The sequence below is a fragment of the Vombatus ursinus genome, unplaced genomic scaffold (genome assembly GCF_900497805.2).
Source record: "Vombatus ursinus unplaced genomic scaffold, bare-nosed wombat genome assembly UNPS02014807.1, whole genome shotgun sequence".
In the NCBI taxonomy this organism is placed as follows: Eukaryota; Metazoa; Chordata; class Mammalia; order Diprotodontia; family Vombatidae; genus Vombatus; species Vombatus ursinus.
Window position 1 is genome coordinate 43841344 of NW_020954585.1, and position 23242 is coordinate 43864585.

A 23242-nucleotide genomic window follows, 5' to 3' on the forward strand; every position below is an offset into this window, starting at 1 on the left:
CACCATTCTAATGCATGCTTTCATTAACTGGACTATTGCAATAGCCTGACAGTAGGCTTCCCTGACTGAAATCTCCAGCCCATTCTCCCCTCAGCTGCCGAGTGATCTTCCTAAAGCACAGGTCTAATCATCTCACTTCCCTTACTCATGAAGTCAGTGGCTCCCTATTACCTCCAGAATTAAATACAAAATCCTGTTTGGTATTAAAGCTCTTTACGTTTTGGCCCCTTCCCAGTATTTTTACACTTAACTCCCTTTACATACTCTATAATACAGTGACAAAAGACACCTCACCTCCCAATTCCATGCCTTTTCATTGGTTATCCCACATGCCTAGAATGTTTTCTCTCTTCTACCTTCCTTCAAGATTCAGCTCAAAGCACAAGGCTTTTCCTGGCTCCTTTCATCCCCCACAGTTAGTGTCTTCCCTCTAAGACTACCCACCTATTTACAATCTAAATTGCATATACTGAGTAGTGTTGTCTCCCCCCATTCAAATATAAGCTCCCTAAAAGCAGGAGTCTTTGCCTCTCTATCCTCAGCTCATAGCACAGTATCTGGCACAAAGAAAGCACATAATAAATGCTTATTAATGATGATGATGATGATAGATAATTGGATATTTGACATTCTGATGGGAAAATATCAACAACATCAAATTTCTTTTATAGAATTCTATATTATGCAAAACAATAACACTCGAATATAAATTCTTTAGTTTTATTTTCAATGTTCACAGCATCAGGATAACATGGAAAAATATATAGTGAAAGTGGAATATATAGAATATAGAATAGAATTACATAAAATAAAAAAAATTCATCTAACTTTTAAAGCATCAACCCAGAGAGAAATTATGTTTTTCTTTCTTTTATTTGATAGACAATGGGGTTAAAGTGACTTGCCCAGGGTCACATGGCTAGTAAGTGTCAAGTGTCTGAGGCCACATTTGAACTCAGGTCCTCCTGACTCCAGGGCCAGTGCTCATTGTGTGACCTAGCTGCCCAAAAAGTATGTTTTTCAATAAAATGTGACAATACAATAAGAAGTAACATTGTAAGCAAAGAGGAAGGAATACTGATGGGGAGTTAAAAGACCTGTATTCTAGCCTCAGTTCTGCTAATTGGCTGTGTGATCTTACCAAGTCAATACTTTCTTGGGACTCTGGTTCAGATGTATATAAAATGTGGGGGTCATCATGAACTTAAATTCTTTGATTCAATGAAATGTATTTAGTTTCAATAGGCCCTTTGTTTTATAGTTACTAGTGGGGGGAAAATTTAAGCTTTATGCGATTTTAACACCACTGATGTGAATATTTCAACACAGTCAAAACTGTCTTTACTCATTATCCTACCTTCCAAAGTTCCAGCCACACCACATTAATTTGATATCATTAACAACCATTTATATCACTGTTTACCATTCAAATCAATACAATGAACATTTATTAGGCACTCCTCACAACATAAAATCACTGTGTTAGGAAAAAGGGAGGGGGAAGGGAGAAAATAGTCCCCACTCTCAAGAAACTTTCAAAAAGGAGAATGCAACATGTTCATAGATAATCAGAGACAAAGTCATCACACAAAATAATTTCACACAAGAGACATTACTAACTAGAGGGATCACAAAGGCCTCACTAAGGAGGTGACCTCTCAGGTAAGCTTTGAGGGAAGATAAGGGTTCTATGAGGCAAAGGTGAGGAAGGAGTGCATTCCAGACAGGGGGTACTGTCTTCACAAAGGAATGAGGATCAGAGATGAATTGTGAAGTACAGGGAACAATCAAAGTGCCACTTTGACTAGAACGGAGAGCGCGTAAAGGAGAAAAATTTGAAGCAAGGCAGGTGGCAGCCTAATGTAGAGCTTTCTACATCTCGGGCTTTGGATTTTTTATTTTATCCAAGAGGTAATAATACAGAGTTGCTGAAAGCTCTGAGTTTGAGGAGTGACAAAGGTAGAGCTGTGGTTTAGGAACAGCAATTTGGCAACTGTGTGGAGGATATAATATAACTGAAATAGCCATTCAGCAAGTATTACATTTGCCTACAGTCTTAGAAAGAACATATTTTGTTGCATTTACTGATTAAAAGCCATTAACTTTCTGGCTATGGAGTAATAATTTTCCATGTAACAGAAAGAGGTATCTTTCACAGGTAACTAGATTATTAATATTCACATACTAATTACTCAGTACACTTTATAATCAATTGAGCAGGGGATAAAGAAATAATCAGTGTCATTTTTGTCATTATTTTATGAAAATTAATCGATAACAAAAATAAAATGCATGGAATTTGAAGCTTAGAATTTTATTTAAGATCATTCATTATGTATTCCTTAGTGTTCACTTTGTTCAATTGAATGCTTCAGTTGACAGTTACTAAGTTAAGAATGAAATAAATGGAAGGACACATCCTTTTAAATAGCTTAAATAACAGCAAACTGAACTATAATTGTCATATCACATGAGAAACATGCCCTCTAGTGGGAAAGTGTTTACTTCTCAGGTGAATATGTAGCATCAAAGAATGTTCTATATGAGATTTGTATTTCATCACTGAGTCCTTCAAATTCTACAAACATTTTGATGCATCAGGGCCGCTTTAATTCAAAATGCTTTCACGATTCTCACCAGCAATACAGCTGATTTCTAAAGTAGTTATTTTATGTTACTACATTGGCTTCACTTTTCTTTAAAAGGGGATTATGTATTAATACCATCACAATTGATAAATGAATGAAAATATTCACTTGGCATACCTTGTGGGCAAAGTAGGTGATACAATTTTAAAGTAAAAAAAAATCTAGGCAGGAAAAATAATAATATTAGGTCATATTGGATGAGTAACTTTGAAGGGGGAAAAAACCTAGATGAGGTAGCAAAAAATATAATAAGAAGAAGAAGAAGAAGAAGAAGAATGATAAAAATTCTGGTGCTTCCCAAGATAGTAGGTGTTTGGGAAAACAAACAAACAAACAAACAAACAAAAAAAACCACCATCTTCAGTACTTGGATGGCAGTTGCAGCTAAAATACAGAAGAATTCTTAAAAGCCAGTTTCAGACTGCAGTTTCTGCTGTAGTTTCCATGGTGACTAACATCAGACCAGCAGAAAGTAGGTGATTTAAAAAGTCACAATTTAAAAATATATAGTGATTTTTCAAAGAACTACATCCTTTCTTGTCAGCAGCAGAGATGACAAGCTAGAATCGAGCTGTAAAGGGTTTCAGTTATACTTGATTATTACATTTTTTTAATAAGTCACAGGTTTCTTTGTTAAAAATTTACTTCACGAATGCTTTCAAATTTAAACCAGGCCTCCACATTTCATATTAAATCTCAACGCAATATGATGAAATGACTTTAACGTTCTAAGCACAAAGCTCCACTGCTGCCTTAGACTTCTGTACTGCCCTTCAACCTAGCCTGGAACGACTCCTGTTGAGGCAGCTTCTCTTTCCATAACAGCCACAGAGACTGAATACTAAGAGACAACACATGCTAGAAACAAGGACCAGAAAATGGATGAGAATTCTGAAGATTGTTCCTCTCCAAACAGAGACTCTGCAGTGTGGCTAGGAGCCAGAGATAAAACATGTATATGGGGCAGGGCTGCTGGAGCATCAAAGTTACGAGACCTATTTGATAAACAAACATACCTCATGGTGAAGTAAGCCATCTCTGGTAGGAAGTATAATCTATGGACTATCTGCTGTTAGTGAGAATGCTAATGGAAGCAGTTTTTCATTCACAATGTGCTTCTCAAAAAGTGCATCAGGACAAACTGAGGTGTGGTATAGAGTACACTGTGCTTCTGTCCCTCTACCTCTAAAACTCTGGTTACTGCCCCGTGGAGACCGCAGGCCGATTCCCATCCTGTTTCTGTAGCATCTTCTTTTTTCCTCATCCCACTCAAACATCTTATATTCAAAGGCCAATCCCATCAATCTGTTTTGCTAGTGAGGATGGGAACTTTCCTCTCCTTCCAACTATGTGTGCCAAGATAAAGAATGTGCAAAGAATATCATAAGCAACCTGCTTCAGAAGGAAAGAATCAGTTTCAGATTTCAGAAATCAACTTTAGATGGCACTTATCCCCCTCTGCACTCTTACCAAAATCAACAATGAATGAGAGAAGAAATCCACTAAAAATTTTCTAAATTTAAATTCTGCATTTCTCATCTCAGCCATCCACACGGGCAGATGAGTGAGCTGTTTTAAAACTATCTTACCTGCACATTTTAAACCTCATTAAGATACCCTTAGGCGTAACAAAACAAAAACAAATCTGACAACATAATACAGGCATCCAAATGAGGGCTCCTGGTACCACAAAACAGAACTACCTGGTACAGATAGGCTGTATCTGAGGTTCAGATGGGTCTTGAGTCCCATGGGCCATTATGTCTATAAGGACACCACTCTCCTCCCCCCACCCTCCATCTCAGAAAGACCTCATTACCTTGATTCTGTAACAAAGAAAGGCCTGTAGGATGGACAACACTGAGGTCTGAATTAGCAGATACTTGTTGACTGAAACAGTACATTTTTATAAATATCTAGAATCTACCCAGCGCTTATAGCAATGTTTATGCAAAGCAAAAGAACGCACTTAGAGCAAAACCAAAGTCAAGAACATGTATTATCTGACCCCAAAGTCCCCCAAGCTTCCTCTACTACCCTACAGTTGTTCAAATGAAGGAGGGTGTAAAGGCTACAATCCTCAGGTGGCCTTCTGCTACTTATTAACCTATAGCTCCCTTTCAAAGTCAAACTCCTTGAGGATCTGTCTATACTCCCTGCCTCCACTCCTTCTCCTTTCACTTACATCTTAACCCCTTGAAATCCAGCTTATCACATCACCAAAATCTCTCTCTCCAAAATCCAATGTTTTTTTTCTCAATCACGTTTCTTAACTTCTTTGCAGCATTGTAGACCATACTCCCCCTCTTGACCATTCTTGTTTTCCTTTCTTCCTATCTGACCACTACTTCTGCCCCCAACTGTAGGTTTTCACAAGGATCTGTCCTAGGTCCCTTTCTCTACTCTCTATATATTCTCAATGACTTCAATAGCTCCTCTAGGTTTAAACATCAGCTCTATGCAGGAAACTCCCAGATTTGTCATACTTGGCAGTCTAGCTCCCATCTCCTGCATTTCACAGGATCTCCCTCTTCCTGCATGACGCAACTGAAACACCACCTTCTATGATCCTGATTCTGAGATCTCCTCAACTGCGAGTACCCCCCCATCCAATTAATTTGTATTTATTCTGTTTATAAATATCCTTGTTGTCTCTTCCATTAGAACTTTGCCCTTTGCAAAGTCAGCACTGTTTTATTTATTCATCTTTTTCCTCTAGCACAGAGCATAGTGTCTGACACACAGAAGTCACTTAATAAAAGCTTGCTGCCTGACAGTGTAAACAACCAGGGTTGCCACCTCAGATTCATCCTCACTCCCTTCCTCCTCTTGTTGATTCCACTACATGTCTGGCATCCCTTTCCTGCACTCTATTCACATAGCCACCACTCTGAATCAACTTTTAGGCAACACCAACAGCCTCCTCACTGATCTTCTTGCCTCCGATCTCCTCCTTCTACAGTCCCTGAAACTGTCCAAGTGATTTTCCTGAGGGGTGACTATGTCAATCCCCTGCTCTAGCGGCTCCCTATTACCTTTAAGATCAAACTTTTTTGGCATTTAAAGCCCCTCACAACCTGGCTCCAGGCTACGTTTCCAGGTGTATTACACAATACTCCTCTTCATTTCACTCTATGATCCAACCAAACTGGCCTTCTTGCTGCTCCTTAAACATGCCAACCCCCACCTCCTTGCCTTTGCACAGCTGTCTACCCAAGCACAGAGCATACTTTCTTAATCTCCACCTCTTAAAATTGCTAGCTTCTTTCAAAGTTGAACTCAAGTGCAATCTCCTATATCAGCCCTTCCTAATCCCCAGTCCTCCAGATGTTAGTGCTTACCTTCCAAAAATTACCTATTTTACTACATAATTCAAATATACATTATCACATAGCTACATATATATATTTACATGTGCACATGGTTTTTTCCCCTCAGCTAGATTCTTGAGGACACAGACTAGTTTCTGTCTACATCACATAGGGTAGCACTGGCACACAGTAGGTACCTAATAATTAAATTGGAGTCTTTTGACATATTTCTTAGACTATCATCTAGTTTTTAATGATGTCAAGTAGAACATCCTAACAATTAGAACTGTCCAAAAGTAGAATGACCAGCCTACTGAGGTGGTAGGTTCCCAACCGTTGGAGATCTTTGAAGGTTAGATGACCAAATGTCAAGAGTGTTATATGAGGGGCTCAAGTAGATAGCTTCCAACTCTTAGAGTCTATGCATCTGTGAACATTGGGTAACCAAATTATGATACTCATTCATCTTGGAATACAAGAGGGATTTAAAATATTTGCCTTATATATTATTACTATTAGTCAAGGACATGAATCTAGTTTTCTACAATGTTACTGACTACTAAAAATATGATTCCTCCCAGGGTAGAGACAAAATGGCAGAGTAAAAGCCATGATCTGCTTCAGCTCTCCCCCAAATACCTGTAAAAAATGGCTCTAAACAAATTCTAGAGCAGCAGAACCCACAAAAATACAAAGTGAAACAAATTTCCAGCCCAAGACAACCTGGATGGTTGATTGGAAAGGTCTATTGCACCACGCTAGGAAGAGGAGCGCAATTCAGTGTGCGCTTGCAGGCAAAGACCAGGCCTCAGCAAACCTGGAGCAGGCCTTAGGGGACTGAATCAAGGGGAGCTGTGGCAGTTTCCAGACTGCTCGACCCACAAATGCCAAAGACAATTTAGGAGGTCAGTAGGAAAGGTCTGTTAGACCTGGTGAGAGAGGAGCACAGTTCGGCCCCAATTCTGGCATAGCCCCAGGGAAGCGGCTGCTTCTGAAGCTCTCAGTCCACAGACTGAGGGGGGATTGCAGGGATCTTTTTGCTGGTGCTGAGGCAGTATTCTCTTGCTGTGCCTGTGCTTGGATCTGAGTTGCAGTCCTGGGTGGCGGTCCTGGGGTGAGGAGGAGCACTGGTGTGGCGGAGCTTGTGGTTGCGGTGGACAGGGAATCCTCCTCACAGTTCCAAGGCAGAAAACAGTGCCTGTGGTCACTCATAGCCCAGAGCACAGGCCAGGAAAGCAGTAAACACCTCGCCTTTGATCATACCACCTTGGAAGAACCGAAAATTTGCAGGTCCCTAGACGTATCTCTGAAAATAGCTGTACATAACCCCCAAAGATTGGGACAGTACATCTTCCACATAGGAAGCAGAGCCCTACCTTAACAAAGAGTTTAAAACTCAAGTAATTGGCTGAGAACATGAGCAAACAGCGCAAAAAAGTCAGAGTATAGAATCTTACTTTGGTGACAAAGAAGATCAAAACATACAACCAGAAGAAGACGATAAAGTCAAAGCTCCTACATCCAGAACCTCTAAGAAAAATATGAAACAGTCCCAGGCCATGGAAAAGCTCAAAAAGGATTCTGAGAAGCAAGTAAGAGCAGCACCGGAAAAACTGGGAACAGAGATGAGAGTGATGCAAGAAAATCATGAAAAACAAGTCAACAGCTTGCTATAGGAGACCCAGAAAAATACTGAAGAAAATAACACCTTAAAAAATAGATTAATCCAAATAGCAAAAGAAGTCCAAAAAGCCAATGAGGAGAAGAATGTCTTAAGAAGCAAAATTGGCCAAATGGAAAAGGAAGTCCAAAGGTTCACTGAAGGAAATACTTCCTTAAAAATTAGAATGGAGCAAATGGAAGCTAATGACTTTATGAGAAATCAAGAAATTGTAAAACAAAACCAAAAGAACAAAAAAATATTCTACACAATAACAGCCACGTTGTGCAATGACTAATATTGATAAAATTTAATCCTTCCTAGTAATACAAGGATCTAAGACATCTCCAAAGGCCTCATGATGGAAAATGCTTACCACATCCAAAGAAAGAACTATGGAATTAGAATGCAGATTGAAGCATACCATTTGCTATTTTTTTTTCTTTCCAACAGAGAATATTAGACCACAGTGTTCTCAAAAGAACACTAAAACTTTTAATTATACTAGCTAAGACTACATTCTCAGCTACCTATGTTTCTTTAAGTCTCCTTTCTTTCTATCATGCCAAGTTAAAAAGGCATACTATTTGCTATTTTTTTTTTCCTCTTCCCCTCATGTGTTCTTTGGTGGCATCAAACTGTTTTCTTTAGTGTTCCCTATATACAATATTTCATCTTCTGCCTCTGTGCTTAGGAGGTTTTCCCTCCTGGCCTGCTATCTCCTGGGACCACAAACATCCTGGATTCAAGCACCACCTCTTTTAATGGACTTGTCCTCATTCTCCACTTTGTTATTCTTCCTGCCCTGCCCCAATCACTTTGTATTTATTTTTTAAATGGTAGGAAGAGGGCAACTAGGTGGTATAGTAGATAGAGTGTCCACCATAAAGTCAGGAAGACTCATTTTCATGAGTTCAAATCTAGCCTCAGATACTTACTAGCTGTGTGACTCTGAGCAAGTTACTTTACCCTGTTTGCCTCAGTTTCCTCATCTGTAAAATGAGCTGGAGAAGGAAATGACAAATCACTCCAGTATCTTTGCCAAGAAAACCCCAAAAGGGGTCACAAAGAGTAGGACATGACTGAAATCACTGAATAACCACAACAACAAGAGGGGGCATTGATAGGGGACCCCTGATAAATTAATCAAATTAAATTAATAAAAAAAAGAATAAAGAAAATAAAAAAATAAAGACAATGTTAAATATCTCATTAGAAAAACAACTGACCTGGAAAACAGATCCAGGAGAGATCATTTAAAAATTATTAGACTATCTGACAGCCATGGTCAAAAAAAGAGCCTAAACATCATCTTTCAAGAAATTATCAAGGAAAACTGCCCTGATATTCTAGAACCAGAGGGCAAAACAGAAACAGAAAGCATCCACCGATCACCTCCTGAAAGAGATTCCCAAAGAAAAACCCCTAGGAATATTATAGCCAAAATCTATAGTTCCCAGGAGAAAATACTGCAAACAGCCAGATAGAAACAATTCAAGTATTGTGGAAACACAATCAGGATAACACAAGATTTAGCAGCTTCTACATTAAAAGACCAGAGGGCTTAGAATATGATATTCCAGAGGGCGAAGGAGATTTTACAGCCAAGAATCAGTTATCCAGCAAACTGAGTATAATCCTTCAGGGGGAAAAATGGACATTCAGTGAAACAGACGACTTTCAAGCATTCCTGATTAAAAGATCAGAGCTGAATAGAAAATCTGACTTTCAAATACAAGACTCAAGAGAAGCATGAAGAAGTAAACAGGAAAGAGAAATCATAAGGGACTTATTAAGGTTGACCTGTTTACATTCCTACCTGGAAAGATGATATTTGTAACTCATGAGACCTTTGTCAGTAGTGCAGTAGTTAGAGGGAAAAAATTATATGTATGTAAGTATGGATAGATAGATAGATAGATAGATACATAGATAGATATAGGGCACAGGATGAGGTGAAGATGAAGGGGTGATATCTAAAAAAAAATTAAGGGGTGAGAAAGGATTATACTGGGAGAAAGAGAAAGGGAGAGGTAGGATGGGGTAAATTATCTCACATAAAACAGACAAGAAAAAGCTTTTACAGTGGAGGGGAAATGGGGGAAGGTGAGAGGGAATGAATGAATCTTATTCTCATCGGCTGTTTTTTGAGCAAGGACGGGGTCAAAAAAGAGAATAGAATAAATGGGGGGTGGGATAGGATGAACGGAAATATAGTTAGTTTTCCACAACATGACTACTATGGAAGTGTTTTGCATGACTACACATGTATAGCCTGTATCTCGTTGCTTGCCATCTCAGTGAGGGTGAGTGGGGAGGGAGGAAGGGAGAGAATTTGGAACCCAAGGCTTTGAAAACAAATGTTGGCTTTGAAAACAAATGTTAAGATTTGTTTTCACACGCAACCGGGAAATAAGATATACAGGCAACGGGGTATAGAAATCTATCCTGCCGTACAGGAAAAAGAAGGGAAAGGGTATAAGAGAAGGGGGAGGGAGTGATAGAAGGGAGGGCAGATTAGGGGAAGAGGTATTCAGAATGCATGCCATCTTGGGGTGGGGGGAGAGGCAAGAAGGGGAGAAAATTTAGAACTCAAAATCTTGTGGAAATGAATGTTGAAAACTAAAAATTAATTAAAAAATAAGATCCCTCCCATTATATTAAGTATGATACGTTCATTAAATTCCTATTTTATGTAGGCTCAGATTCTGTCTGGGCCTTATGTCTGAGGATCAGCCTGGCTAAGTTTAGAGAGAGACTCATTAGTAGAGACCTGCCCAAAAGTTCATTATTTTTTTTTGGCAGTGGCAACTTGAGAGGCCCATGGGCATATCCCCACAAATGAAATATGAGAGTTTAAAAAAATGCTTAAAAATATCAGAATGTAACCAGTGTCTCTGAATTTCCTTTTTCCTCTTTTGTTTCAATATTCATTTCTCTATTCCCTTAAAGAAAAGTACTTTATTACCTCTACAATACATCATGTCAACAACACACAAATTTACTCAATTTGCCCTCTGAGCCCTCTATGAAATCCTTGCCTGTAACGTCATTTACTTGGCTACAACTCACTCATTTCCTGAGCACATTCCTCAACTTCTAAAAGCTGTCTACTTCTGAAATATCTTTGTGTGTACATTTAAGGGTAGCTAGATGATGCAGTGGATAAAGTCAAGAAGACCCCTCTAGCTTAACAGCTAAAGTGCTACTGACAAATAGTAAATGCTACATAAATGTTAGCTATTATTACTATTTTTACTTTAAGATTCACAGAATATTAGAGATGGAAGGGGCTGAAGCAACTACTTAGCCAACTCCACCATCATTTTACAGACAAGAAAACTACGTTCCAAAAAACAGAAGTTATTTACGTAAATTAGACCCATTTTCAAGTTCCACTTTCTTCAAGAAGCAAAGCTTCCCCTAATTCCTCCAACGAATATTCATCTTCCCTTCCCTAAATTCCCTAAATTCTCCCATACCCTAAATTACTACTGAACTTATAATTCAGTATAACAAAATTAATAACCTATTTGTTCTTAATAACAAAAGTTATTTTGTGCTTTCCTCCTCAATTAATCTATAAGTTTACTGGGAGTAGGGCTTTATTTTCATCAGTATCGGGCACAAAACAGACATTCAAAAAATATTTGTTGATGAATCTGGAAAGAAAGCAAAGAAAAAAATGCCTCACATTTCATTATCTCATAATGCAATATCTTTTGCCAGGTTCTGTTTCCAATTATCCATCAAATTACATTAACTATCTCCCAAATATGTAGCCTATCTTGAGTTAGCATATTCTTCACACAGGAAGTGTAACACCATAAAATTAGGGAGAGAATTCCCCTTTGGACTAGACAGTTTTAGTTGAATCTTTTCACTACCGTCAATATTTTAGACTACTAGTATCTTCTTATTAAACATTATTATCAATAAACTTTCATCATAATACTCAATTATTTTATATAGCACCTTGATCTCTTTAATGATAAAGATGTTAGAGACATCTAAAAAACATGTTCTACCCATTTCTATACTTTTGCAGTATCATTTCAATGATAGTCAAAATGAAAAATTTCTTTCTGATTCTATAAAAACATACAAATACCTACACACACTCATATTTCTGTTGGTGTAACCTTTTACAACAGGACAATTTCTTTTCAACCTCTTTCCCTTTACTGTAGTACTTGGCACAAAAGATGATCAAAGTAAGCTGTCTAATCAATGGGCCAAGAAAATTCATCCCAAGTTCTTCCAAAGTTCTTCTTTGATACTTTGATTTAGAAGCAGCCCTAGGTTTTTAAATGCTACAACAGCAGAGCGACAAGCACTAGCAAATCCTACACCAAGCTGGAAAAGCCTCAAACACTGGCTTAGGCTACATAATGGACTATACAAACCAGAGGTTCAACTCCAACTCAATCCAAAGATGATTAATTTTTCAGCCACAGAAACTCACAAAAGGCCATAAAATAAAGGAAAGGACTGTGATATAGTTGACCTGTGTCAATGGTTCTAGTACTCAAACCAACAAAATAACATATCCTTAAGTATTGAAATAAATTATATTAAAGATGGCCATCAGTTTAAATCCTGAGCTAGGCCATTCTAACAAATATAAAAATGTCACAAGGAGAAGACAGGATTTAAATTTTTTCCTTAATGACCAAAATATGTAAGGTTTGAGGATAGTCTGTGGATTTCAATTATGTACCTTTTTCTTGATCTCAATTATCAAGCACAAAGTCCACCAAAATAAAAAACTTTTGTTACCATGACAATTTCCTTACCTTTAAAGAAGTGCATTTAATTATACACTGTGTCAGTCTACAGATATTAAAATACTATCTGATACTAACCACGGATATTCGATATCCACAAAAACATTTAAATCAATTAGCTTATGGATGAGTCAAACATGGCAGATGATCTATTTGCCTTAAATCTTTTAAGGACTTCCAGAAACAAAACTATAACAAGAGCACAAGTCACCTAGTTTCATAAAAGCTCACCCAAAGGCTCACTAGACATATGTTGGATTTTTACTTTATGTAGTAGCATTGTTTTTGTGGATATGACATGACTCATTGATTTTACAAATCTATGTAATAATTTGTTGGTCCATATTTTGTTCAATCTAATGCTGACTTTCCAACAGAGAATATACTAAAACTTTTAATTATACTAGCTAAGACTACATTCTCAGCTACCTATGTTTCTTTAAGTCTCCTTTCTTTCTATCATGCCAAGTTAAAAAATAAATTAAATGTGTCAAATTAGACCTTTTAAGAATGCATCTCTTCTGTCACTGTTTAAGTAACCAAATAAGTTCACCTAAGAAAGAAAAGATAGAGATTTTTAAGTAGCTACAGTCAGAGAATAAATTCAAGATTTGCACATTGACATTCTATATCAAATCAATATAAATCTCTAAGCTAAAAACTAAGATTTTTCCAAGTTTCTGCATTTTAACATACCACAGAAGCTGAAAATGAAGGTCCAAGAATGTGAAAGAACATATTATTACTACCAACAGGCATAAAGAATGTGAAACTTGCTATTTTTCTTGATGCCATATGAAGGTACTATGTTCCTTAATGAATCTATATAACTAAAAGCAATAAAAATCCTTTAAATACATGCAACTCAAAATGGACAGTGGCAGCTTTAAGTGCTGAGTTTTAAAGATTGCTTTTACTATTTTTACTATTGCCTATACTAGCTTTCAATTTATGAACTCCAAAAGCAAACATCAAGCTTTGACATTTCATTTGTTTAAAAAAAAAAAGTGCACTGAAGGTATTAAAAATTAATTTAAGATGATTTTTAAAAATTAGTTGGATAAGGGCAAGGTTTACCTCAATGTACAAATTACACTAAGCTGTAGAAAATGTACACTTAAATATTGAAAAAGAAATCAGGTAAATTTATGACCATTTCCTCCACTTCTGAGCTCTGTTCATTTACTTCAGCACATATTCATGAAATTTCCACATGGAGGGCACAATGTATTATGAAATAAGGAGAAATAATGACGCAATGTAGAAAGGTGTTTTTTCGAGAAGGGGTAGGAGGGTAGGGGAGGAATGGTAGAATTGTATAGGAGAAGAATGTCAATTTCATACTACAGCTCAAAAGAAAGGAAGCTGTGGAGAATAAAAAATAGACAAGTCTTTAGAGATTTCAAGAGGGCAACTTACCCAAGTTATGTCGCTTTGTCTTTGCGTGCTCATGAATATGTTTCTTTGTAAAACAGCCAAAGAAGACACAGTAGAGGCAAGAGTGGAGTCTATTTAAGTGGGCGCCACACATATGACAGATGCACGACTTTGCCTGGAAAACAAAAGAGAAAAAGAAAAATCAATAAAAGCCAAGAAGAATTCAAACATAAATGATTGGATAAAAAGTACAGGCCAACAGATCAGGAAGGACAGTCTGGGGAACCTTTATTTATTAATTGGAGCTCAATCTCAAAAAGGACAATGAACAAAAGAAAAATTTTTATTAAAATAGAACTATAATCTCTAAAATGCTTTTCAAGTCCTCAAAAATAGCCACACACTAATAGCATTCATCCCACATCTCACTTATTCACACACAGACAAGTATCCAGTAGTCAAGATAAATGCCACACTACAGATCATGCATTTTATTCATAGGACAAGCTATAAGTCTCTTACTAAGAACAACTTTAACATGAAGTGACAATCAAGAGCAAAAAAAAAAAACTTTTCATAAAAGGATTATATTGTAGTTCACATTTCTATAGCGCTTTCCAGATTAAAAAATATTTTCCTCACAACTTGGTGTGATAAGCAATTCAAGTATTATTTGCTCATTTAACAGGTGAGAAACTGAGGCTCAAAGTGACTTGTCCCAGGTGCTACAACAAGTAAGTATCATATCCAGAATTCAAAGGCTCTCAAGCTCTTTCTACTAACCCACACTCTCTCTCTAGGCACAAAGACAAAGCATAAACAGTCATCTGCTGCAGGGGCAACTACATATCTCAAAAGACCATAAGTCCAGTAAAACAATGGATTTTTCATAGTGATGACCTAAATTATGTTCAATATCCTTTGTTTAGGAAGTCAGGGCAGCATGTTTTGATTTTTTTTTTTATTTTAACAAAGCTAGATGGACATATTTCTAAAAAGTTTTAACACATTTTAAAGAGGTTGGCTTTAGTTGCAATATGCATTACTGTGGGAAGTACTCACATGGATGAGATCATAGATCACTGAAGCTTAGATTATCTAGAAAATTCACTTGAATTGATGAGCTTATTCCCTAAATTTAGACCCCTGACTAATGAGCTACTTCATATCAAATGTTAACGTTTTCATTCTGTTCAGACATTCCCTTTCAGAAAGGTTGCTTCCCAACTTGTACATGACTGTTGTAAAGAGAACAGTCCAAGTGGCTCACTTAAATAGGAAGAGCTACAACCTGCATCATGGTTTTCATTTAAAAGTCACCAGCAGACAACCAGGAATACATTTATGCTGTCTTTTGGCTCAATATCTGCATAAATATATCTCACTAAACTTTTCCCATTTTCAAGATACATTCTTGAACTAAAATTCTCTCATATTTGTTTCTGGGTGAATATGGCTGAACATGTCTAAAAGATGGCTAAGTTAAAGACTCACTATGTTTCTACTCATGAGTTTTTGATAAGCTTTGAAATTTAAAAATAAAAAAAAAACTTTTCAGGTTGGTAAGTAGGTGGTTTCAGGGAAAATTAAGATATTAAAAACATCGACTGAGTAATAGTCCAGGAAGAAAAGACTATTCTTCCTTCGTTTTGTCAAATTCTGCACCTTGTATCACTTAAAATCAAACAACATTCCTCAATGTAACATGCTCACTCACCTCTTCTGTGTATATATGTGTATCTGTGCACAAATACATGTACTCATGTTTCTTGTGTTATAATAACTTTGTGCAGTTGTTATACTTATAAATAGTAAAACTGAAGTTGTATTTATCTATGATAGAAACAGTAAATAGTATTTAAAAGGCAAAATGAACTTCTTTCTTACTGTGGATATAGGTTTAAGTCTGCTTAACATAAAACAAGTTACCTTAATTTGTTGCAAAATTTCAAAGAACAACTTCTGGACAACTGTGTAATATGGTTTTCCCCAAACTTCAGCAAATTTACTTTTATTTAAATACTATTTATATGACAATGACATTATACTTACAACTTAGATTACAATACATGACTTTGTAAAGAGCATACAAAATATTTACAGTCTCTTTCTCTTTAACTGAAAGCTCTAAGTGCCTTTCTTCTATATATAACAACACTTGCATTAACAATTACACATTCCAACTACACATTTTGTTGTCAAAAAAATGTTCTATATTCAAGTAACATCAATGTTAGGCAAGAGACTCATTCCTACTAAAATACAACCAGGCAATCAGCCAGAAGCTGTCAGCAACAGGTTTTAGTTTTGATAGGGTGGAGGAGGTGGCAGGAGAATGGTTCAGGAACAGTCTCTCCAGGAGGGAAGGCCATCAACAAGGGTGAGAAAGGAGAGACTATGATCCCAAAAAGAACTTCCTGATAATTTGTCTTGGGTCTACCTTTTTCACACACTTTTAAAAAAAATTCAATTCAATTTATTATCAGCCTCAAGTTTTCAGCTTTATTAACCTTAAATTATGCACAAAACTCATGAAACCTCAAGTGAAGGTATCTGTCCTGGGGTGGGGGGGACACAGACGCATTTATTAAACACCTACTGTGTGCAAAGTACTCTAATAAGCACTTGGTAAACATCTCATATGATCCTCATAACAACCTGGGAGGTAGGTGCTTTTATTATCCCCATTTTAGAATTAAGGAAACGGAGGCAAACAGAGATTAAGTAACTTGCTTTGGATCACAAACCGAACAACTGTCTGGGGCTGGATTTGAACTCAAGTCTTCCTGACTCCAGGTCCAATGCTCTATCTGCTGTGCAACCTAGCTGTCTTATTGTCATTTAATAGGGAAAACAGCCACTATATGTGCAAGCCAACACTAACTCATGTAGTTTTAAAAACTAGTCAACAGTCAATAATAATCAGAATTTATCAGAATTTCAGAAGAGTTGGAAAGACCAGTTTAATTTTTTTATTTGTTACTTCATGTAGTTACAACTGATTAAATGCTGATGATTTTACACAGGATTTAATTTCTTAACGTTGCTGACAGTTATTAAAGTTCATAATAAAAAATTAAGTTTTATTTTCAGAAATTTCATCAAGTTATTTTTCTATTACACAAAATCCCCAAAACAAACATAATATGTACCCACAAACACAAAAGGTATTTCACAATATTTATGAATATCAAAATTTAGAAATGTGGTATAAAATACTGCATACCTGCCTCCAACATTTGTTGTAAGGGTCAAATGAGAACATTTGCAACATGTGCAAAGCTTAAACAGCTATAGAAATGCCAGTTTACTTTAAAAAGTCATCTGAGGGGCAGCTCAGTGGAGCAGTAGACAAAGATCTGGCCTTGGAGTCAGGAGGACCTGAGTTCAAATGTGACCATAGACAGTTGACACTTACTAGCTATGTGACCCTGAGCAAGTAACTTAACCCCAACTGCCTAACCAAAAAGGAAAAAGGTCATCCTGAGCAAATCTATAGCACCTGAGATCTGAGAAGGGCTCCTTACTCAGTGCTCATTAGGGTTATTAAGATCAGTACAGGGCAGCTAGGTGGCGCAGTGGATAGAGCACTGGCCCTGAAGTCAGGAGGACCTGAGTTCAAATCCAGCCTCAGACCAAACACTTGCCACTTACTAGCTGTGCGACCCTGGGCAAGTCACTTAACCCTAATTGTCTTAAAAAAAAAAATCAGTACGTGGAGGTGAGAAAGCAGAAGAAGTAGGATAAAAGAAATTATCAAAGGCAGGAGTGATGGGAAAAGGCAGCTCAGGTATATTACGAGGGAAATGAATAAGAGACAGGAAGCCCAAGTGTCACACTAGTTTCTGTTAATATTAACTGAAACAAAAGAAAACGTCCAACATAACAGGTGTATCCTCTCTATGGAAAATTTATGGCTCTAAAGTCAGGGTCAAGAAAGGACAATGTGATCACCTGAAGGGAGTACTTATTTTGTTGAGATCATAGATTTCACAGATCCAAAGCTAACTGGCTAACTGCACATCCTCAAAAGACACAATAATGACCAAATGGCAGAAATAACAGCAAGCTTGTGACTATTAAATATGGATACACTGAGAGAATTGGGATATATTCAGAACACTTGTTGGCTGTGACCTTAAGTTGCTTAACCATCTCTGACCTCAGTTTCCTTATCTGTAGAATAAGGAAGTCAGACTTGATGACTTCTAAGATCTCATCTCATGGATCCATGACCCATGATTTAGAACCTAAATGTTCAATATGCCTCTATAGATTTAAACACACAGCCATTCCGTCATTCCTCTGGAGATATGACAACCTTTTACAATATACTGGATTGGATCCAACTAATAGATAAATTAATGCCTGGGAGTAAGTCAGGCCCTTTTGGAAACCATTTAACTTTATGACTCCAATAATCTCCTAAAGGATTATGCTCTTGAAAAGTTACAAAAGTCACATATTCCAAAGACAAAACTATGATTAGTAACTGAGTTAACTCACTGGTTCAGCAGTCTTTTTTTCTAGGGGTCAGAGGTTTACAAAATACATTAAAGATATGATCCAAATACTAATTCATGTTTGAAAACGAAACACAAATCCAATGCCAGATATTTCTGGTTCTTATTAGTATAGACCAAGGTGGAAACTGGAAGTAAAGGAACCTATAGTCTGAGTCATTCAATTTGCAAACTCAATAAAGCTATTAAATACAAACCAATGCTCAGTCATTTCATTCAAGAATGCAGCAGAGTCCAAAAGCAACATGATGACCTCTCAGTGACTCATCAATGAAGAGAACTGCACCTATAAATATTTCAGCTTTTTAAAAATTAACCTTTTCCATATTCTTTGTTCACAATAGCTAGTTCAAATCATCTAAGATGGAGGATTCTAGAGAGTATCTTTGATATTATTTCATAACTTTCCATTAATCTTTCTTTCAAATGTAGCACTCGGCACAGCTAATTTAGCAATATACCTACTCACAAAGTTAATGCTGTATTTGTAGTTACCTAGTAGTAAATTATTAGGGTAGGATCGCTCTTCCTTCCTGAGTTCAAAAGAAGCTAAGAACTGAAACTATAAATAGATTCTTGTATGATTTTCCCCTGGGGCGGGGGGGGGGGGGGAGGGAGAGGCCACGGGGCAGCACGCTGCCAGAAGCTTCACCTCTGGCCTCTTTGCCCCAAGTCACAGCATTTTAGAGCTGGAAGGGACCTTACTGACCATCTAAGTTCAACCTCCTCATTTCACAGGTGATGAAACTGAGGCCCAGATATGTTTGACTTAAACAAGTCACATAGCTAGCGAAAAGTGGTAGTCCAGGATTTGAATATACGTCTTTTGATCACAAATACATTATATCTCCCCTTTACTCCTTTAGACTTTTGAGAAATGAGTTACATATATACAGGAGTCACTTTCTCTAGCAATAAAAAGGTCTTTTTATGGGTCACTCAAGCTCCTACTACCTCACCCACTGTCTATAAGCAGAGCCTGTGACTCCAGGCTATTTCAAATTTATTTCAACAATATTTCTTCTAATACATGGGTTCTTAACCACACATATGTGGACTTATTTAATATTTTTATAACTGTATTTCAATTATTAGTTTCCTTTGTAATCATAGGTACTGTGTATTTCTTTTCTTCTTTTTTTTTTGGTGAGTCAGTTGGGGTTAAGTGACTTGCCCAGGGTCACACTGCCAGTAAGTGTCAAGGGTCTGAGGCCGCATTTGAACTCAGGTCCTCCTCACTCCAAGAACGGAGCTCTATCCACTGTGCCACCTAGCTGCCCCATGTATTGTGTATTTAATATGCATTTAATTTTATACATTTAAACATATTTTTCTGAGAAAGTGTCCATAGGTTTCATCAGACTGTAAAAGAGATCGATGAAACAAAAAAGGTCACAGCTCTAATAGGGCCAACTGAATGGGTTCCATTTCAAAGGATGTCAGCTCTTCCTTCCCCCAAAGTCTTGGATCATTAGCTTCCTACACCATTTCTGGAGGCAGGTACAGACCAACAGTGGGAGACAATGTTGATAATACTGTATCATCATGTTGAGATGACTTATCATGCAACGAAAAGAATTACCTAGGTGACTGCAAGCACTTAATTTAACTAGGACGCTAGCACCCTATCACCAGTGATGCTACTGGCTCCAGAAAACACCTGGAACACTCAGCACTCTGAAGAAAAGCAATGGGGAGAAGCAGGTGGGATGGGTCATAAAATTATCCCCAAAGAGCCGTTCGGTGAGCATATTTCAATCTAATCTATGATTAGAGAACAACTACAGCAGTTCTGTCTTATTCCCAAGCTCAGGAGAGAAACTCTCTAACGTTATACTCTGGAAAGGTAGATGGCTATGGCTGAAGCCCGAGTATCCAGGACCATCCAAGATTTCCTCACTGGTTTCCTAAGACCTGTGAATAGATTTTTCCTTCCACACAGGAGATTTGAAGAAACAGCATTTCTTGCCAGCTGTTGCACAAGGCCTCGGCACAATTCTTTGTAAATCATCATATGAACCCTGCCCCAAATGGACAATGAGATTAAAGTTCAGTCAACACCAAATGAAATGTCAACATATTTTGGAGGTCTACTGTTTCCAAATGAAGTTATGGGAACTTCTGATAATATAAAGGCAAACCTAAAAAGCAGTGTAAGTCACACACAAGCAGCTATTCTGGGAATGGATCATTTTCATGAAGGTGTATGCATAAGTTGAAATTTACATCCATTCAGTAGATGATTCAAAAGATGCAAGAAAGCTATTAAAGAAACCAAATAAAGGTACAAAAATATCATGGTGGTATCATTTACAATCCTCTCCTATCACAAGACATAGAACTGTGCATCTGTTCTACTACGCAAATTACACAAAGTGTTTTAGGTATATAGAGGTGTTCATCTCTCCCCTGAGCTCTAGCTCCATATCTACAACTCTGTGATAGACATCTCCACCTTGACATTCTATTATCACTTGATTCACTATGCCCAACACTGAGCTCATGATCTAGCCCCACTCCTAACATCTCACCTTTCCTCCCAGTTTTTTTCTTTCCATAATCAATATACTTCCAGTTACCCAGGAACTTAAACATCCATCTGATTTTTGACTACTTCCTTCTTTCACAGCCCCCAAATGAGGAAAATAGCCCCTACCTCCCAGGATTGTTGTGAGGATCAAATGAAATAATAATTTTAAAGTGTTTATTCAGCATAGTGCCTGACTACATATGTGCGCGCACGCACACACCCCTATTATTGTTATTACTACTCCTTCATGAACTTTATGTTCTAGAAAAACTGAACTCTCAACGGTTCCTTTACCAGGACATAGCATCTCCTAACTCCATGCAGTCACACAGCCTGTCTCCTATCCCTGGGCTGTGCTTTCTCTTCATCTCTGCCTTTCAATGAGAGCCATGTCCTTTATGAAGTTCACAGTAATCAAACTAGCTAAAACGTATTATCTCTCCCCAGATTTTCCAAGAACATTTGTTTGGATCTTTCACTGTCTCTGCCCCCATCATTCTCTACTTTATATTCTTGTTATCTGTGTACCTATCATATTCTACGCCATTCCATACTGCACATGCCAGCCCACTCCACTCCATCCCACCCTCAGGATAATGTAAGCTTTCCATAGGCAACAATGACTGTCATTTCCTTTAAGCTTTTTAGAAAAGCACACAGTTTCATGCCTTATATAAATATAGTATGTGCTTAGTAGATCTTTATTGAATTTAACAGAATTCAATGCTAACAAGACCATCAGTCTATATCAAAAGATGTCCTAGCCATAGCACGTGAAAGTTCATGAAATGAAACCATGAAACCAAAGGCCACAAAATGAAGCCTTCCTGCCAATAGCAGATTGCAACTAATCTGAACCAATCCCCTTCTCCCCATGATGCCCTCCTAGGAAAGTGTGGTCTAAAAAATATTGATTTAAAACCAAAGCAATCCAAGCAACTGTGCTGTACAAAGTTATCTTCTTGCCATATAATTGGTATTCTTATGGAAAATATTTTGAGAAGTTCATTCTTAGTTCTCTATCATTTAAAGTACAATTTAAAAAGCTGATAGCAAAAGCACTGAATTAAATCTAAATTCCAATTTGACATGAGGCATATGGCATATCACTTAATCATTCTATCCCATTTCACCATCTGCAAAAGGGAGATTTAATATAGTATTTGCCTACTTCAGTACCAATATTCATGTTGTGAGGATACTTCAGAATGGCTAAAACCTCTTCTATATGACAAAAATATTTTGAAATGAAAATTACTATTCATGAACAAGAGATATGTAATCTTATATGATATATTTGTGAGAATTCCCTAGAGAGCCTAGATATCTGCCTGTGTTGCAATTAAGTTCAAGGCCTTATCTACCAATTTCAACATTTGTCATGCAAATGAGTTGCATGTCATGGCATCACCTTCCTGGTGACATGGTCCTCTTCCAGAATGAAGGACAAAGACAACCTCTGTAAGTATAAAGAGGTGCTGCCCCACTGGGGACCCAACTGAAACTGGCCAGTTGGGCAACACAGCTATTTTTTCTTTCCCTCTATCCATAGCCTTACCTGCCAGTGCTTTGCCCAAAGGAAAATAAATTTTGATCAAAGATACCTTTCTGTTTTTCCTTAAGGACCAGGCCTTAAACCGCAACCACTCTGGCTCTCACTGACTGGCCAATAATAGGTCCTAGGCCAAGCCCCACTTGGTCATTTTTTGGGACTTGATTGGCTCACAGTGAATGTAAAATAGCAACTGTCTCAGTTTTGGCCAGAAATCCTGAGGGTCTTCCCCTTCCAGAATGGTATTTTTTCTCTGCTTCATTTCTTACCTAGCCTTAATCACTGAATGGGTGCTGCCTCAGTCAAACTGAGACCTGTTAAAGACCTTAGCTTAAAAAGGCCAAGATCTCCCACTGCATCCAGGGCCCTCTCCAGTCATCCTGATCTATAACTTGCCACTGGACCCTGATGGATCTGGAGGAAAACGTGAGATTGGTGACTGTGCACAAGCCCTCCGTCACTTAAATCCAATTCACCTGCATGTCATGGCATCACCTCTCTGATGTCATGGTTCTCTTACAGAATGAAGGACAAACAATGACAATATTTGTCTACCAGTCTGTATTCACTTAAATCCTGGGGTTAAGAGTCTGTGAACATGGTTTGTTTTGTTTTTGGTTAAATATCCAGATAAATGTGCAGTTGTCTCTTTCACACTGTAAGGGGTTGGGGGAAGGGGGGATGGTGTCCCCACGATCTGGAAAATCTGCATAAAAATTTTTGGCCCTCACTTCATACTAAATGTTGATATTATACAATATTATACATATATTTTATGCATTTCTAAGTTTCTAAACTTTTTTTGTGTTGTCTGCTGGTCTTCACATGTCACTTGTGGCTTCTGCAAAACTCCC

The 23242-nt window shown here is 37.5% G+C and overlaps 1 protein-coding gene across 3 annotated transcripts in view; it reads right to left on the reverse strand.

Annotated features, from left to right (window-relative positions):
- USP22 (ubiquitin specific peptidase 22) overlaps positions 1-23242 on the reverse strand; it is a 259738-nt gene that overhangs the window by 143040 nt on the left and 93456 nt on the right. For all 3 annotated transcript variants that reach the window (XM_027874837.1, XM_027874838.1, XM_027874839.1), the window contains exon 2: positions 13826-13958. In XM_027874837.1, coding sequence (XP_027730638.1) covers positions 13826-13958 — 133 coding nt within the window. The remainder of the gene's footprint in view (positions 1-13825; positions 13959-23242) is intronic.